This window comes from Larus michahellis, chromosome 1, assembly GCF_964199755.1.
Source record: "Larus michahellis chromosome 1, bLarMic1.1, whole genome shotgun sequence".
Lineage (NCBI taxonomy): Eukaryota > Metazoa > Chordata > Aves > Charadriiformes > Laridae > Larus > Larus michahellis.
The window spans coordinates 9,769,729-9,789,693 of record NC_133896.1 but is presented as its reverse complement, the minus strand read 5'-3'; the positions used below and the strand labels follow the sequence as shown (position 1 = coordinate 9,789,693).

The 19,965-nt window shown below is 40.7% G+C and overlaps 1 protein-coding gene across 12 annotated transcripts in view; it reads right to left on the bottom strand.

Annotated features, from left to right (window-relative positions):
* SEMA3D (semaphorin 3D) overlaps positions 1-19,965 on the bottom strand; it is a 143,891-nt gene that overhangs the window by 3,036 nt on the left and 120,890 nt on the right. For all 12 annotated transcript variants that reach the window (XM_074573352.1, XM_074573355.1, XM_074573353.1 and 9 more), the window contains 5 exons: positions 17,059-17,147; positions 15,178-15,219; positions 13,764-13,921; positions 10,803-10,867; positions 8,409-8,548 (listed from right to left, as the gene is read on the bottom strand). In XM_074573352.1, the coding sequence (XP_074429453.1) occupies positions 8,409-8,548; positions 10,803-10,867; positions 13,764-13,921; positions 15,178-15,219; positions 17,059-17,147 (494 nt within the window). The remainder of the gene's footprint in view (positions 1-8,408; positions 8,549-10,802; positions 10,868-13,763; positions 13,922-15,177; positions 15,220-17,058; positions 17,148-19,965) is intronic.

The following is a 19,965-nucleotide window of genomic DNA, read 5'->3' as shown; positions in this document are numbered from 1 at the left end:
AGATGACTAAATTAGATTTATTCACAGTGGGTAGCTACACACTGTTTCTTTATGTAAAAAATCTGCACATGATTCCCTCTTCTACTCCATGGGAAAAAATGTATACATACATATGATTCTCCATCTGTTATGATTCTAACTCACTAGTACTTTATCATAATCGGGTCCCTTGGACCAGAGAGATGGATGAGATGACCTCCAGGGCTTTTAGCTTTCCTCTTTTCTAAGTTTCTGTGATAATGACTTTGGAAGGATTAAATAATTTTCGAGACCATTTCGAGATCACCAGAAAAAGCAATATAGATATATCTAACACATTCACAGAGAGACAGACTTTGGCTTGCTACTGTATCAGCTGTAACCATCTTCAGTAACACACAGATTAGGTAGGTAGGTAAGTAGGTAGATGGATAGATATATGGATGGATGGATATTGGCCTGCGTACTACCATTGATATGACTGCAGCAGAGACAAGAAATCAACTGCTACAAAAGCCCGGTCAGAACATGGCTCTGTCTGCCTGGTTCTGTGGCCAAGTATTTTTTGGCTGCTGCCACCAGTTGACAGTATTGGGTCAACCCTGAGCTTTAGTCTCCTTGTTTGTAAACTGTATATAAGCATGCCTACTTGGCACCAGCAGTGTGAAATCATACTAATTTCAGGAAATTCCTGGAAAATCGATTGTCCTGACAACAGGTGCTACATGAGCACAAGCTACTTTTGATTTACTGCACTGAGTTTAAATCAGAGAAATTATAGTCGAGCCACAAGCACATACACAAAAGATAGCAGGGAGCCAAACTAGAAAAGACCACCTTTCCACCTCCAGAACCATAGGGCAATAGTCCTCAATTTTATCAGCTAGTGACACTTCATTCCAAGAAAATGTACCTTTCTTACAGTAAAAACAGGAGCATAAAATGTATAAATGAATCCACAAATAAGTAGCTGTAGGCAGAAATATGTCTAAGGCAGGTGTTTCCTTGTGGTGCCGTGCTCCACAGAGAGCAAGAAGCAGGAGCAGGGGCCAGGTGGAAGTGCTTGAAGGCTTGGCTGTTGCAATATAACAAGGAAACCCCTCTTTCTTCTGCCCAGGCTTCATGTCAACATGAAAACCCAAGATTGAGAAATTTAGGGAGAGGGATGGGAAGAAGCAGCTAATTTCCAGACATTTGGGTTTCATAAGGCACTATGCAAAGACCAAGTTCCCACATTGTCTGAGTGAAAACAGGATGGATCTCTTTGAGCTCGGGGCTTGATGCAATTGCAGCAGTAGCATCTGCCTATCGGTGGCTCTGCCAGTATTGTAGTCTAGAGCGTCTTGACAGCTGTGTACCTCCTACACTTGGAAGATCTCCAGCTGGCTGTTTCGGCTGGCTGGGCACCAGTCCAAAGAGCCCTCACTAGTGCTTCGCCTATTTTCAGTGAAAGGAAGGCAGAATAATGGCAGATCTAAACTTGAAAAGGTCACTGGACCCCCAAGTCCAGCACCCTGCTACTCATAACTATTTACCATTTCTGTAGCAGCCGTCACTTTCTAGTTGTAAACGTGTTAACTGATGGAGTTGCCCCCCAGTCTGCTTTGGGATACCACAGAGAAAGCTAACAGAGTCTAAATTGGTTGTGTCCCTTAATCCCAGCCCATCATGACTCCTATTTTTAATGAAGCAGTGTTCTTACAGAATGTCCTGTGTTAACCTTGGATATTGATTTACAGTGACTGTCACCTCCTCCTCCTCTGTGCCTTCATTGTTCATTCCTTTCTTATCCTCTGGCAGGATGAAATTATGGCTCTGATTTCACACGTATTGAGCAACACTTCATTACTGTTTTCCCTCCTCACTTCTCTTTTTGGTATCCTGTTTATGTTGTTTTACCCATAGGTTGAGAACTCTTCCTGTCGTTCCTCTCTACTTTTCCCCCCACAGGGCTCTGGAGTTTCATAAACACCTGGCATTTCATTACTTGGTAGTAGATCTTTAACCTTTCACTTGAATGCTTAATGTGCTCTTTGGTTCCTGACCTATAGATGTAAAACATATTTTATTAAATTTTGAGGAGAATGAAAAGTCTAGTTAGATAAAAGATGTCATTTTGCTTTGGTCAACTGTGGATTCATTGCTCCCCCCACCATGAGATAATCAATAACTCTCTTTAAATATTTGTAAATGTGATTTAACAATTCAGAAGCACAAAGGCTTTAATTCATAAAAGCTTGCTGACATGTGCTTAAATTTGAGCATACAATAAAAATCAAACATGAGAGACATTGTTTTGTTCAATAGGGAACCAATTATAAGCCACAAAAATGAAGCAATTGATTATCATTAACTTTCTTTTCTTAGTGGGAGTGGGATCGGATTCTTGACAATATTTTATCAACAAATTGTAGTTTTCATCCTTCATGATAAGCACATAAGTATGCCTAAAATTACATTACCTGAAGTATGGCACTTGCCATACATACTGACAACATTTGACAAAGGGAAAAGATCTCCATGCAAATCAAACACTTGAATTTAACAATGGAGGCAAAATAGGCATTGCCAATAACGATTGCAAATCTTTAAACAATCATTAAGTTGGAAAACAACCAAGGATTTGAAAGTACTGTGGCACCAGGTTAGGTCAATGCCTTTTGTCCTTTGCTAATGATGTGTTTAGATAGCTCCCTCTTTACAAATAATTCACATGTCAACTCTTTCACAGTTAAAACACTGCACCTGTCTGGGAGAAGAAAGTGGCTTCAAAGCCTGCCTTCCCTCATTAATCAACATGTGAAAAAATGTTAGAGGTAAAGCTGGACTAATCATGGGTTAGCTGCAACCCCTGAACAAATTGAGAGGGAGAGGAAGGAAAATGAGGAACATTTGCGGAGCATTCACATTTGTCTTTGTTTTTCTATTGTTTTCTTCTTCATCCTCATCATTTGACTGGAAATAAAGATCACTCTGGGTTTTTTTGGCATTATTGTTACACATGACTTTGTTTCTCTTGTACTGGGAAAATAATCATTTAACTTCAACACAGCTGTAGAGTTAATTTCTCTCTTTTTTTTCCTTTTTTTTTTTTAACATCTTTTTTTATTTACCAAGAAGCCACGGGAAAAATGAAGAGTGTGTTGCTGGTACAATGTCATTATGGAAACGCATGATTCCTATTATTTTCAAGGTGAAGCTAACTTCTTATTCTGAGACTAAATTTTAAAGTCCTACCTCCCCCCAGTATATCTGAATCAAAGCAGAAATCTTACGTACTATAACTCAGTTCAGCGTTACTTCTTTTTTTTTTTTCCCCAGGAAACTGTCAAAAATATTAGTCTTATTTAAGAACCTCAAGGTATTAGAGGGAAAAAAAAAGGCAATGAGTCATATAATAAAATAAAAGAGTGGGAGCATGAGAGTTATAAGTATTCCCTAGGCTGCAGAATGAATCTCTTCTATTTCTCTCACTCTCTTGATCTCTTTCTCATTGACCTAATGATTCAAACACTGAACTACACTCCTCTAACAGAAAGCACTACTGGAAATTCAGTCCTTGGTGTGTGTCCTTTTCCTTACTCAGCTCTCATCCAGCCTTAGGTTTCATGACTGGCACTTAATCTATGACTTTTTTTCACAAGATGCTGCTGTTTGCAACAAAGAAAATTGACATCATGATGCAAAAATCTCCAGACGCAAAAAGATACGGAAACTTATGTGTTGGACAAACTGAAAAATGTCTTCTCAGTCTGGCTAAAATGTGGAATGGAAACATCTCTTTGCTCCGATGGGGAAGCTAGGTCACAATCTTCTGGCAAGATGTCCTGTCCAAGAGCAGGTCAAACTCTTTTGCCTACCAAACCATCAGATGGTCATTAAGCTGGGTCCACCAGAAAAACGCAGCTCAGGGCTGTGGGGCAGGAATATGAAAGGGTGAGAACCGCTGAAGAAGAAACTGGAACATCCTCCTGCCTTTGGGTGGATTTATTCTCACAACCAGGTATGAATAGAGACATAAGGTGAGAGTTAAAAGCGATCTGCACCTATTCTGTCACTTCAGACCATATGGTTTGTTCTGTCCCCTGCAAGGGGAGGTGGCAGCTTGGCACACCTGGAGCTGCAGGAGACTCGGGCTAAAGTGCAGCCTAAAGCAGAGGGGCTAATACTTTTCAGAGCTACGGGGCACTAAAACTAATGGCTTTGTAGGGAGCCATGCATTTGCTATTTGCAGTCCTGACACCTATTATATACATAACATAACACATAGGAATTTTTTTTGAGAAATAAATAAATATCTGTTTTAATCTTCAGCAAACTTCAGCAGTTTAAGATATTATGAACAGATGACGTCCCTGCTTTTTTTTTTTTATGAACTCCAGCCACCGAAACGCTCTGCCTCATCTCAGTGAGTAACCCTGCATGCACAGGAACAAACATGATCAATTGCGTGAGCAACACTAAACACAAAAGCACTAGATATTTGACTCCTGACCTTAAAATGGCCCCAGACTACAGGGAAATGTACTCCCACTGGCAGCCAAATGACCTGGTGACAGCTCCTGTACCACAGGAGATCCTGTCCCTCCCCGCAGGTTGCTCTGCCTGGAAGTCACATTCTGAACCATGACCCTACGGGTGAAATGTCGGGGACATCCTGCTGGGCCAAACGCTTCCCATCTAGTCTGGATTTTGCCCTTTTCCTTCCCTCAGGAAGCTGTAGTACATGTCCGGGACACTGCATAACCATCTATTTGTGAAGTCAGGTTTAAAGACTTGCTGAGACGTTACAGTTCCAGCCCTGGAACTAAAAGTCCGTAACCTAAGTTCCAGGTGCACAGAGTCATTTGCAAAGCATGGTATCGTCATCACAATAAGTTACCCCGCTAAGACACGCACTAAAATAATGCACAGTGTTATTTGAGAAATCTGCTGCAGGAAGGGAGAGAGAGAGCAGAAAATATAATTGTAATGGGAAAAGTTATGGTAAGGCATGGGCTGAGCAAAGATCAAGCTGCACATTAAATATGACCATGCTGTTTCTGTCACATGTGGTATTTTTGTCAAATCGAAGTACTTTGAAAAGAAAGTCAATTACTCTGCTGATCTGCTCTGGATGTTCTAGGAAGGCCTCCAATTAGGCTTTAATACTGATGATAAATTCAAATTAGAAAACCTGAAAATCTCAATTTCTGGATCCCCAAATTAACAAGGGATTAACATTTTAACCTGCAAATACCCTTATTTTACTTAATAGAAGGAGTGATTGTACAGCATCTCTACAGACCCAGTCGTTTATATAGGCAGCCATAGATAAAATTAGGAATTTAACTTTAGGTACATGCATTTGAAAACATGACATTTCTAGATTAATATCTTTATCTTAAAAAATAACCAATACATCTTTTTTTTTCTTCTAAAAATTATATCTCCCAATATGACGATTCAAGATGTGCAAGTTGAATTTGCTCAGGAGGTCAAGTTCTTAAGACCCTAGAACTAACCTGGGTCAAAATACTAGAAATTTCATTACTATAAGAATTTAGTGGCAGGAATCAAACAAAACTAATAGCTAAATACTGTCTTTAAGTGATCTGATACTGTAATCCTCAATGTGTGCATATGCGTTTATATAGGCTGTTATTTTCAAAGACTGCAAAAAAAACCCCAAAAAACCTAAGAAAACCACCCCAAGGAGTGGTGGAACATGTGCTCCAACTTCTATTTTATCGAAGCTAGATCACAGAAACTCTGCTATGGCTTTAGGGACAATATGTGGTAAGAAGCTATTTGCCTACTGTTAGTATTCATAATGTAGAAAATCTGTCTGCAGATTTCTCCTTGAAATTTTCTTCTAAATTTGCCTCAAAGGTTAATCTAGCCTTTTAGCAAAGCTTTACTTTTCTCATGCAAACAGATGTCAGACGGTTTACACAGAGCGAGCCCGGTAAACATTGCTAATGTGCAAAGATGTATGCTGTGTGCTCGCTGGAGCTTCAAACGCCATCACACGTGCGCATGCATTCCCTTATTCTCTCTCAACGTGCACATCCTTGGCACGTTGGGCAGTCCTGCAGTATGGGACATCACCGTGGCTGGGTAACCGGCATCTGGCCCAGAACAAGCAGCAGGGACCAGGTCACGGCCACAATGTACCTTTTGAAAATAAAAAGCATGGCAAAAAAATTATATACCCTTAACTGAGTCTGTGCTGTCTAGGTATAGCCTGCCCTAACTTTGTTCAAAAGTTTGTTTGACCTGCAGTTTGTTCCACAATCAAATAAGAAAGATAACTTGAGCTTGGCTTTCTGACCTTGAGAGGCCTATCTGAACCTGTAATTTATGAGAAAATCAACTGATTTTTTTTTTTCCCCCCTAAATTGACACAGATAAAACTCAAAAGCAGCCCTTCAAAAGAGACTTTCAAATCTTGAAAGTGTGACTTCTTATGATACAGAAATATTACATTCTTCACAGGGAACCGTCTGCTTTATGCAAAGTTTGCAGCTCTTTTTGAGATGCTCAGGAGCATGCTATAGTTGCAAAACACTGTTATAAAAAATGATTGAATCTCCTCAAAACTTGACATAACTTTCTGTTCAGTAAAAAGAAAAACAAAAAAACACACCAAAAAAAAAAACCACCCAAAAAAGCCCTGTTAACTATCTGCTTAAATTTACTTAAAATGAACCTTAAACACATGGTTAAAATTAGGCAAGTACTTCGCGTGTTTCCCTGATCAAATATGTAAGGGCATTTAGAAACTGCTGCCTTAGGGAAGTAGAGCCAAGAGTCTTCTGTACAGGACAGTTAAAGGTAAATCAATTAAAGCACAAACAATGAATGCCCGTAGGTCTTTACAGGCTGATACACTCCTAGCTGGGTTTTCACTTCGACCACCTGTGGCTGAGAGCGTGCTTGAGTAGCTGATCAGAAGATCACATATATTTTTTCCAAGTATGGACTGTAATGGAGGTTAGAGGTGCTATTTCAAACTGGTAATCTTTCTTTTGGTGTTTAGTGCATGTTATGGGAAGCACTGCATCTACAAATTAATGAAGTTTTTATTCTCAGCAGAGGAAAGAATCTTTGCTAATCCAAAGCCTGAGTGAAAGAAGGGGAGTAAATGAAAAGTACTGCAGTGTCACAGACAATGACAGCCTTGCGTGTTTTTTTGCCTTATCTGGTGGAAAATGAGAAGTGCCTTGTATCCCCTTACTCTGGCTTTCTGGGCCAAGACGTAACTGGCGTTGCAACTTTGGGACTACTGCCATGAGTCACGTCTCACCCAGAGGTGATGCTCTCATAGGCACCTGGCCTGGCCTGCATCTCCCCAGCCTTCAGAAGGAACCAGCACATTTTCTGCACCCAGAAAATCTCATAGGATGAATAGGAAGACAGGTTGTGTGTTTGATAGCTCCTGTTAGTTAAACTGATTTTTGTCTCAGATGAACATTTAACAAAAAAGCATATCTAACACCTGGGACCAGCTCGTTTGAACGGGCAGTTCTTTTCCCTTCTCCTTCCCTGCTGCCATGGTTGCTATGACAGCAGGACTTGGCATCAGACACAAAGTCACTCAGGTAAGAGAAAGGCTACGAAAACTCCTGAGGTTTGAAACTCACTTCAACCCAGTCCAAATCAGTCCCAGCACATTGACCTTTTGGGCACGGCAGAGGGTTCCTTTGTCTCTACCTCAGAGAGGAATCAGCAGGAAATTGTGTAGGGGGCATGCAGGGACATGGAGGCTTCCCCAGGGCTCCTCCACCAGTGAGGACCCCAAACCCACCTCCTGCAGGAATTGAGGGCCATCACCAGTCTCACCGCTTTCTACTTCACATGCAAGATGCAATTCTTTAACCTGACGCGTCTGCATCAGTGCAGAGTGACATTTAAGAAAAATTCTCAGACTCCACTAACAAGTAAAAAAACAAATAAAAAAAGCTTTTTACTGCACAGACCATTCCTTCTCTGGGGAGAGATGGAGAGAAGCAGCAAGCCGTACGTGCAATTCTTAACTACACTGCTTAACATGGTAAGGGAAGGCAATCAGACACTAAATGGAGTAGATTTTTTATTAAAACAAAAGTGTTTGAACATACTTTTACCTACAGAAGTAGTGGTTGTGTTACTTTCTGGACAAAAGGGCATTTTTTTCAGTATTTAAAGCCTAATTTCTCTTTTTTTTTTCTTTTTTTTTAACAGAATGAGCATGTAAGTCAAAATAAATATCTATATCTGCTTATGACACAGTGCAAATGGCTTCTCTCTTCCCCACTGCATGCCCCAAATGGTGATACCAGAATGCTATGTGATACCTAAGGTGAGGCAAGGAAAAGTAAAACATTGACTAATCCCAGTAACTCCTACCTTTCAATGCTCAGCTGAATTCTCTATAGAGGAAACTTGCCTTGATGACTATAACTTACCTCTTCTCGATGTTCTTCTCCAGAGCGCTGAATGTACCACCTAATAGAGGCTTGCTGGGACTTAGGAATACATTCCAGAAAAGTTGAATTAAATTCAATGCCAAAAATCACCTTTTCATCAGCAGTTTCATGACTAATGCCTGGAAAGCAAACATGGTACAGGAGATTAACCCTGACCTGTTTTTTAAAGCAATGGGAACATAGCCTGATTCAGAACAGATGCTATAAGAGTGAGTGAATTATAAAAAAGCAAAAGGAAACTTAACTTTTAGCTTAAACTATAACTATAAGGATTTAGAGGCGTCTGCTAACCTTCCTTCGGTGCAACTGGTTTTTAAGGAGGTCAATAAAATCTGTATCACGAGCTTGCTCCATTTTAAAGTTGAGGCTTTCACCTTTGAGGAATTTAAAATCTGACCTGTATTTTTCCTTTAAGTAACACAACTACTAAACCTGAGCTAAAGCTGCTAAAGGTAGATTGTACAGTCTGGTTAGTTCTTCCCAAACACTTTAAAGGAGTCACAGAGCTGAAGTAAACCGAAGTTTACCTTCAGTATAATTTGAAATGCTCTGTAGTATGTTTCAGACCAAACAGTGAAGGAGCCATGAGCAGATCTGGGCTCCTTTCTTGGCCTTCTGTAAACCTGAGCAAGTAATTTCTAATCTCTGCATCTGCATTTCCGTTTCCAGTCTGTCTTATCTGCCTCATCTGCCTTACCATCAGAATAAAGCTCCTTCTTATGCCCTGCCAATAGCAGAAAGGAAGGTGAAAGCAGTGGCGTCTCCTAAATCAAAAGTTAGCTCAACAACAAAATGAATACAATTTTGGATTGTTTTTTCAGTATAATAAGTACCTATATGAGATCTGTAGAAATTCAAGCTCTCCACATTAAATGCTTTTCTTTCATTTCACTGTGCCATTGAGATTTCAGTAGAGCCAAACAACTTCATGCAGCCAATGAAGTCTCTGGGAGGGAATCTCACACAGTGGAGCACTGAATTTAAATAGGTTTTGGGGCCATAATGTTATTAATTATTGCAAAGGGCATAAATAAGCCAAAAGCCTGGAGTGGCACAGGTCAGATTCATGGTTTTATGGCACACAGGGGTCATCCCCAGCTGGATAAAATTTCTGTCGGTGCTGCTACATCAGGGCAAAGGATTAATACCAGTTTCTGTGCTAAGTCATTTTACATTTGTCTAGTAAAGCCAACTCTTCCAGTATCTCTTTATCCTTCCAGGAAAATGTGACATTGTCAGCCTTTCTGCTGGGGTTTCTATAACCTTGAGCTTTGCACGGTCTCAGATACCACTATTTGGAGGGCCATGGTAAGCAGCAAGCGGAGAAATTCTGTCCCTTTGGGAATGAGCAGGAGTTTTGTCGTTGACTTTAATGGAAATGAGGTTTTACCCTGACTTTTTAACTACGTCTGCAAGCACACATGTACAGTCAGGGCCCTCTATATTGTGCAACAGGCTCAAGTCTTTGATCCTGTGGCAAACAGCTCTGATTTCTGCAGTGACTCACGCCGAGATCTGCGGCAGGCATCCAGCACCACAGTGGCATGAAAATAACCAGAGATCAATGGAAAGTGGTGGCTCGGCCCAAATCAAATGTTCAGCACAGCGATACAATCAATACTGTTTTGACTGGGTTGTTCCCTTTAATAAGTGGCTAGAAGCGCCCCAGACAAACCCAAGCTTGGTTTCAAATGCTTTTCATTTAATTTTACGCTGCCGCAGAGATTGCCGCGCAACCGCAGGATTTCATACTGACAGTGCTCGCTGTAAGAGAAGAGCTGCAGTTGCCAAAGGAGCAAGCCAGACCCTTTGGCATCTGAAAAGAGGGTGTGGGAAAGGGAGGGGGGACCCGACGGAGAGCGGGGGGGGGGCAGGCTCTTGTTAATAACAGGAGTATTTAAGTAGCTGCGGGGATGGGAAGGGGTTGGTTTGGCAGCTGGAGCTGGGCTTTGGGACTCGTGTCAAGTGTATGCGGTGGAAGGGGAGAAGATGGCGTGTTCCCCATGCACCCCTGCGGGTTTCCTCGCGGGATTATCTCCCCTGTTTCTGGATGAACGGAGGCCCTGATAACCACTTGTAGGGATGTGTGTGCTGTTTTTGCATCAAGGGTACATCTTCCTCCCTTAGGTGAGTGCTGGGGAGGGTCACCTGTAAGAGATGTGAGGATGCTGTCTCATGACGGCTACCCCTTATTAGCCCCAGCTCCCCAGATTTAACTGCAGGAGGGGTAATGTATGTGATGTGTGAGAAAGGCAACTGCTTTAACAGTGTTATTCTGTCAGGCTCAGCAGGTTTTCGCAGACAGATGAAGATCCTAACAGCAAACTCTGTTGTCAAAGTGACTAAAGAGTGAGAAAGGTGCAAAATACTCACTGTCTTCCACATCCCAGCATTGTGCAACGGGGTCCCCGTATTTGACGTCTTGCCTCCTGGCTCGCCTATGGGAAGAGCATGCAAACTTGTAACACTTCGGGCATAATTGCTGGAATTCAACAACAAAATACAGAGGAGCTCAGCAGATGTGGACTCGCATTGCTCCCACCCTACTGCTGACAATTACGGTCTTAACTAAAACCAGCCTCACCCTCAAAGCAGCATGTGGCCTAGAGAGATTTGTACAATTGACATCAAGAGAAGGGCCTGTGATTTGGGAAACCACTGGGAGGGGAAAGAGAAAAAGCAAGAGAGAAAAATCTGCCTAGAATGAAGACCATGCAATATAGTGACAAAAAGAGCATCTAAACCTGCTTCAGGAGCATAGGACATGGGTCTCCTGCTGGGGTGGTCTGTCTTGGAAATGCCTAAAAACATCCTTAATGTTGCATGTCATGGAAAAGGTCTGAGGTTCAACAGGTGATATTCAAAATTGAGCTCAGGACCAGCCCAAGGTAATACCAACTAGTAAACCAATCATTAAAATGAAGAGAGAAAAGCATGTTTGAGTTTGGTAATAAACAATTGACAAATATGATTACCATTCATCTTTATGGACAGAAAAAATGCTTGAGACAATAGTCTAAGATGACTCTGTTCCTTTCCACAAATACCTTGCCTACTGTCCTGGTTTGAGGTAAAACAGAACCAACTTTCTGTTGAGTAATTTTATTTCTTAGCTAGGCCTCTTCTAACTCTCTGAAATTAACAGCAAGTTGTGTCTAAAACAGTTCATTCAGAGTGAAAAGACAGTTTGTGCCATGGAATGGTATGCAGAAAGGCTCTTCCTTATACTTATTGTTATAACAACCAAGGTCAGCTCATTTCGTTATTTGCCCCATTGGACGGTTGGAAGCAGAAAAGCGTAGAGGGGTCCCACCTGCAGGGAGGAGCGGACAGGACAGGTGACTCAAAATTGACCAACAGGGGTATTCCATTCCACCTGCCCCATGCTCAGTATAAAAGCTGAGGGATCAAAGGGTCAATCCTGTTCCCTCAATGGTTGTCGTCCGAGGAGGACCCTGTCTGTTCATCTGCCTTTCATCCCGATCCGTGTGTTCCTGACTCCAACTCTGGAACCCGGTTCCCACCTGTCACTGAGTCCAGCCTGGGACTTCCCCAGTGCCTGCCGGTGACATCATCCTGGGAGCTTAATACAGTTTTGTGTACACCGTATCTATTTAATTATTTTCCTTTTTATTCTTATTATTAATATTTCATTAAAGTAGTTTATTTTCTTCTAACCTCATAAATCTCTTTAACTCTCCTCCACCTCTCCACGCACGAGAGGCTGGGGGGGAGCATCTGTTGCCGGCCATTGGTCGATTTGGCCAAAACCACGACACCTACTAATGTCTGAGTGTGTTACTTAAACTCGCTGTGATTTAGTGTAATTTCAGTGTAACAGCATTTAAAAAAAAAAAAAACAAAAAAAACCCCAAACTCTTCCTCCATGGATCATTGCATTTATCTCCCAAGAGTTACAAAAAAAGTTGCATTTTAATTTTTCAGTAGAAGAACTGGAAACCCGGACTGGACAGCCACACTGGAGACAACAGGAGCTGGACGTCCTATGTGCAGAGCAATGTCTCGGCAGGAGAGCAGGTTCCTGAGGCCGAGTTGTCCACTGTGGTAAAAGCTATAGACATGCTGGAAGCACAGGCTGCTACACAGAAGAAAAATATTCCAGTAACAGATCTACTGGAGGATTCCCAAGGCCAGTCACCCATCCCTTGTTTTGGTGCCAGAGACTTTTGGCCTTCCCACCAAAGTGCACATCTGTTAAAAAGCATGGACCATCAATCTCTGTGTCCCAGCCCACCTCAGGCTTCAGCAAGCCTCATGTGTCACTAACTTTGCAGTGAGCCTGAACACTTGCTTTTCTCCTTTCATTTATGCTTCTCTGAATTTAGTTTGCTTTGGCTTTGGGGTAAAACACATAAAGTTCCTTGACACCATGACACGATAACTTATGAGTCATTAACTTCAATGGTTTGTCTAATTGCTCAGGTTCCGGCCCTGCGACTGCTAAGGTAGCAAGTCTCGTTCCATAGCCTGGGCTGAGACTGCAACCTCTGACCCTCACTGCAAGAATTACTGTCAGGAAGGCTTTGTCCAAAGGGGAATGAAGAGGCTGTGAAGGACCCTGTCTCAACAAGAGAGCTCAGAGCTCCCACTAAATCAGCCAAAAACTCCAAGAGACACATCCAGCCGCTTAGGTACTGCACTACTAGAGCCTGCAACGTGCTCTCCCTCCACGTAGATGCATACTGCTGTCCTAGCTGGTGAGTACAGAAAGTTCAGATGAAGCTTCTCTCACTGTGGAAAAAATGGTCCCAACGTAGTCAAATCACAGTACTTAAATCTCTGTCTCCCTCTCATGGCTAGACCACAAACACAATTGAGGAGTGACACACTTTGAGACAAATTATCTAAATTAGTTAAATCCAACAGGAGAAGCTTGTTTGTTTATATCGGGGAATTAAATGTCTTTTATTTTTGACCACTCCGTGATATTATATTAAACTCCGCTTTATAACTATGGCGGTTGCCCTATGCAAAAGGCAGAAGCTTAAGAGAGGCTCTTGTGTCTCTGCCAGAGTCAGTCACAACCTGGACCTCCATCTGAGCATCTCATGCCTTAAAGCATTCAGCATAAAAATGGAAAGTGGTGGATTTATGATGTTAGCTGCAGTAGCTGAGTTACTGTCACACACGCTTAAACAAAGCTATGTTGTCTTCACAGCTCTTTGAGCAGAAATGTGAAACATGGCCAGAGTATGATCAAATTTTAAAGCAAATGACATGCTAAGTAAAAAGGCAACACGTTCTGATTGGGAACCTCTAAAATTCTTGCAAGCAGCAAGATCTTTTACAGCACGTTGTATTTTTTTTTCTTACCTTTTAGAAGTGGGGGCATATCTGGAACATGAGTTTCCATCCCAGGCACAGTATGGGTCTCTGGCAAGGCAGCAATCTGCACAAGCCTTCCCATACGTGTGACATCTGTGCAGAGAGAGCTGAACCAATCCATCCCTGGAACCAATGTACAATTGTTGCTGCAAATCAGGCAAAGCGAATGAATTAGGAGCGTTCTCCAAGTAGCCCGTTTAAAAAGTTCCCTTCTTCAGTGCCACACTTGCAGACTTTCAACCTTGTCCCAGATTTTACAAAATGAGGAAGAAATCCTCCTTTACCATAAAATGTTTCTCAGGGCTGAGTGTGAACTGGCCAGTCCCCATCAATCCCCGACAACACAGCGGAGAGGGAAGGGGACTGCAGTCCTGGAAAGACACCAGCACTCAACACCCTTACACCTTTAGATTTGTGCTGCAATAAAAAATCAGAAGCAAACCATGGAAAGAATGGTTTAATAACACATGTAAAAACAAGTGGCTGGGTAGCCGTGACGTCAAGAATCTGGGAACTAGGGACGACCTTGCGTGGATAAAACTTCATCTTCTGCTTCTGATCCTTAGGTAAGGTGGGGATAATATTACTCCCCGCTCCCCAGTGTGTGAGTAGATTGCGTGTTGAGCCAAGGGTGGTCCAAGTGCTTGCTGTTGAGCCGGAGCTGGCTCATGCAATACTTCCAGCTGGCCTGCCACCTTTTTTCAGGGGAGATGAGACCCAGCTGTGCTATGCGTGCCTGAGCGGCAAAATACCTCTTCCCGTGTGAGGGAGGCATGTTGTGCCGGAGCTGCTCTGGCAACTTTGGCAGGGCAGGGACGGATGGCTCTGATGTCACGCTGGCTCCCAAACGTGCACGTAGCCATCGTAGAGCTCAGAACTGCCATAAAACTGTTTCCCATCGGGAGATTCCCAACCGGGGAGTGGCTCCCGTGACTGCCAGGATTGGACCACCCAGATTTAGACTGCAATTTTAGCAGAAGGGGACTGGTTTTCAGTCTGCGTGCACACAAATTTTAGCACAGTGAGGCCCTGATCTCTCTTGACTACTAATAAAAATAACAACAATAATAGTAATAATAATTTATTACTAGATTGTAAAGAGACAAGTATTTCTAGTGTCCAGAAAATGAATGTGCATTGACTTCATTCACAAATACCACTACCATATGACTAAAGACTTGTTTCCATGAATAATTGCCAGCTTGGTAGACAAATTAGTGTTTGTAAGCAAATGTGAATTAGGCAGGCAAACAAGTTCAAATATATCCCCTTCTTTCCAGATACATTTTAAGAGTCACCCATGGAAAGCTTGGCCAGTAAGTAACAGGTGTCACCTGAAAATAACAAGCTAAGAGTTCAGTGTACCATATATCCTGCAGTAATTAAGCGAGCCTGTGATTACCTGCTTCTGAGAAATCTCCATGGTCGAGATAAACGAAGGGTGCTGAAAAACAAATTAGTAAGGCGCATTACTTTACACATTCCCTGTTCTTAATGAAAAAAAGAACAGAACTTAACATCAAAATGTAAATAAAATTACAGATCCATTTGCTTGGTTTAAACAAATATTAAAAACAAAAAACCCAGAAATCACTAAATTCATACTTCAAAAAATACCTCCCATAAATTTTCCCTGCTGCTTATGAGGCAACTGACTTTAATTCTTAGAGTTTGCAATCTATCCCATCCTGACTGGCAACGAGCCTTCACATCAACTTAAGTTCTTATTAAGCACTATTTGAAAGGCTTAGATGGCATTTAAGGGATACATAAGCAGATCCTCTGCACCAGGATGTATTTTACTTCTATGACAGACAGTGAAATTTTTTGCCAGTGACTGATGTAAGAACACGATAAAGCTCAGAGTATTATCTGTTGCCTAATAGAAGATGATTAACCTAAGCCCATTGTTTAATGCTAATGCAGTTCAAGGAAATAAGGAATGTTTTTTCAGCCCTTCATCCCCTTCAATTTTCTTGATCCAAAAACATAGAGGTAACAGTTATAAATGTTACCAATAAAAACGTGAAGGAATGTCTGCTGAGCAGAAAAAAAAATAACCTTTTTTTTTGTTTTAAATATGATATGGTACATTTGCCCTTGACGTTGCGGTTTAAGAATGCAGCAAATTGGTGCACATACTGAAACTGCTGATTACTTGGCAGGCTACTGAGTAATCTTGAAATTTTCAAAGTGATATTTATAATTGGTGACCAAGACAGTGGGAAGAAGACATGGAGATCCTTTAAATCAAAGTTTCACCATAAACATGATACCAAAATGCATATGGAGAAATATAGTCTTTGAAATAATTATTAAGGATCCAGTCCTTACATTTGGAAAACACTGTCTCTAAGTTGCAAATTCATTTATTTAATATGGGCAGAAATTCTGGCTAGGACCTCACACAGCACATAGGAGAGAGGATGTGTGAGAAAGTAATCAAAATGCCATGGATGCAGATATAATTTGATGAAAAAGCAAGGTGAAAACTGAAGAAGAGCTATACAGAGTGAGAAAAAAACAAAATCAGAATGCAAAGAATGAAGAAGGAACTACTAAATGAAAAAGAAAATCAGTAGGGAAGACACAGGTCTCAATTTTCCTGCTGTAACTATGTGTTGACGTCAGCTCCCTCACCAGCACTGAGGTTAATCAGAAATCGTGCCTGTGCAACAGAAAGGAAGTTTGGGCTTTTATACAAGCTCTATTTATGAAGAAGTCTTTGGTGTTAGCAGGGTTCCGGTTACTTTTCTTCTTTATCACTCAGCCAGAATAACCAAATCAAAATGGTCAAAAATGTTGAGTCAGCCTTCACCAATAAAATTAAAACACATTGATAATCAAAACTAACTGTGTTTTATTTTCTTTATGTTTTCAATTCTGAAAGTTGTTAAAGAAGTCTCCACATCTGTGTAATTTTGTTTGTTTGTTTAAAAAAAAAATAATAATTGTACTGAGAATAATCCCAAAGTCGTGACAATAGAAAATATTTGCATTAAAAATAAAATAATACTAATAAAAAAATTGGAGCTTACAATAAGATTTCAAACTAGAACAAGGCAGGATAAATTAGACTTTCTATGAGTTTGAAAAATCACGGTCTGTTTGGTCCTGGACTTTTTTCAATTGACTTTTACCCAAAGAATACCAAGCCACTTAAAAATTTACACAGTGTCCCTCTGGAAACTTAAACTAGTTCCAGTAAACAAACAACGAGACAGACAAAGACAGTTTGGGCCCTGAATAATATTTCATTGATGTTGTGACTGTTAATGCTTACCTTGAATATCTGCAGCTCTTCCAGGACCACCTCCTCCTTAGTCCACTTCTCCTTTGTGATACTCACAACTTTCAGGACTGTGCCTATGTCTGAAACAAACGTTCATCATTTAAAACCTACAGATAAGTTTCAGTATGTATGTGCCACTCCATTTCTTACTTCATAGCAACTTGATCTCAGATATTTATTTTTTTTTATACAAGCGATTCTGTAAACTTACAAAGAAAAACTAAAAACTTGTCCCTGAAGATAAAGCGAATGTATCAAGGATGTAGCCTTCAAAAACCATCTATCCCTATCTGCATCTATGGCTACCTACATAGCTCTGTACAATACATTTATGGTTTTACTGTATGGCTGAGCCAACACGACAAGCATGGGAATTGGCGTCCATCTGACCCCAAAGAGATCCAGCTCTGGGGACTCAATTGGAAGGAAATTATTTCATCTTTTTTATAGAATTAATTTTCATCCAGTATAGCACCTTAATCAGAAGTAGGTTTAATTTTAATGTGGGGAGTTAAGCGATGCACTTTTTTTCATTTATCTTTTCACTTTAGGGAATTTTTTGAACAACATCTCTATTTAGCATCGAAATCTTCACTTAATCATTACAGAAATTACTTCTTTGGAGTTACCTGGATTTTTATTTTTTTTTAAATTTAAATCTATTCATCAGTTTTAACCTGAATTGCTACTTGGTGAAAAAAATAGCTGCTCATTTCATCTCAGACCATTACATGCTGGTGAATCTTGAATGGCCTTAAAAAGAACCCTTAAAAACTGCTTAGGGGAAGTGAACTGGGTGCTGGGATGTGCAGTGTGGAAATGACACGGCGCAGCTTAGTCCTAAGCACTATGCATAGTATTGAAATGATGAAAAATAATACATTATAATGGAAAGAATGAGATTTTCATTCTTGTTTTCCCAAACTACTGAAGATCATATTACCAATCAAAGCTGAAAGTATTTCAGTTTGCCTTATGTATTAGAGCACTTTTTTGTTTGTTTATTTGACATAATTGCCAAAGCCTGCATATGTACAAGTTGGTTGCATAGCTTCTGATCTGCTGCTGCTCAAAATCTCCTGGGTTATTTGGTATATCTATATTTGATCTCTTTATATAATATTTGAAATTTTATCTTTCAGTTTATTTTTTTCCATAGGACAAGTTTAGAGGATAAAATAGAGCAAAAACATGTGCTTCTGGAAAAGAAAACTCACTTTTAAGGAAGGCACTGCAAATAAGTACATATCGCATGTTATGGAGTGCCACCTAGTGACTGCATGGTCCGTGCTGGCCCTCACACCTCTAAACCGGACAATTTACTCAAAGAATCAGCACTGGAGCTGGGTAGGAACAGTTAACCTGGGGGTATTTGAGTTGCTAATATCTCAATATAATTTTATTCCTATGACAAATTTTATAGTGGAGGACAGCAAACATCTAAAAGCCATCTCTATAGCCACTAAAATAATATTTTGTACATTTTAGTTAGTGAACTCATCTTTTCAGACAGCTAATTTTTAAATTACATTTGCTCACTATTATCAGAAGAAAAGTAAGTTTTAGTGAATATTCCTGAATCCTAGGCATCTCACAGCTTGGGAATGTGTTCCCTTTCCTTCTTCGTTGACTATATTAAAGATTGCATTCAGAAAGCAACAAGGATTTTCCATCGTTATGGCTAGAGCTTATTTCTAGCCTTCTCCGACAGCAGGGGAGCAAACAGCACTTTAATGTTCTTTTTTATGCAACTATGCTTTTCTCTCTGACACCTCTCTTGACTTGTGGGGATCATAGAAGGACTCTCACACTGCCTTTTTTTGGAAGACAAGAGTTGTGAGAGGGATTGAGTTGAGAGACATAAATGGTCCAAGAGAGGGGCTGCGTCTGGACTCGTGTGTGTGATAACACATCTGGGAAGCTCTTGAAGGCTGAGACAACCCACACTTTATAACAGGCAATACTCTGTGACAATGCATTCCTTTCCCCAAATCACTTCAGAGTATCTCTACTTACCAAGCTGCACCTTATGACACCAAATTTGCTCATAGACCAGATAAAATGTTGTGCAATCCAATAGCACTGGGGTAAGATTCAAAGAGAAATCTCATTTTCCCTGCAGCTCATGGCAGTAGCTTATCCACTGCCCTTGGATAAACTTTTTCACCTCCATATACCTTGGTTTACCCGCTGTGAGATGGGGATAATGGCAATGACCTCTTTATTAAAGTGTTCAGATCTAACAGTGAGAAGTGCTTTATAAGACTTATTACTAGTGAGAGAACGTCCCACTGCAGATTAAGAACAAGAAATTCCAGTGGAGTAAACCAGCAGATTATTACTTCAGAAATGTTATGAACAGGTATGTTAATATTTCTTAGCATACCATCCTGTTGGGTGATTCATCCAGCGATTCTGAATTTAATTACTATGCTAAAACTGGACTTTTTCCTTAAGGCATATAACTATCAAAAAAATGTAAATAGATATATAATTATCCATAGAAAAACTGCAAAGTAGGTTTCTTCCCAGACAGAGTAGTTTAACCTCTCTCTGTTCAATCTTGATCCTCTAGTTTGGAGCTGTTCATGTTTCTAAGTAATATCTTTAAAAGTATTTAAGTGGAATTGTCACTTTAGGTTCAATTTTAAATCTTTCTTAGCTGTTCAAGGTCACATGAGATTTAATGCTGAAGCGCCATGTCACTAGTCACAACAGGAAGTACTCCCTGAAGTTATTACGGTTAATTATTTTTCTTTTAATTGGCTATTGATGTGCTGCCAGCAGGAGCCAGACTACCGTGTAATGTAAAGACAGGTACTGAATGGTACCCAGGGGTTAAGAAGGTCCAGGTACTCTGACCCTTAACTGGTTTATCACCTGGGGACCAGGAGACAT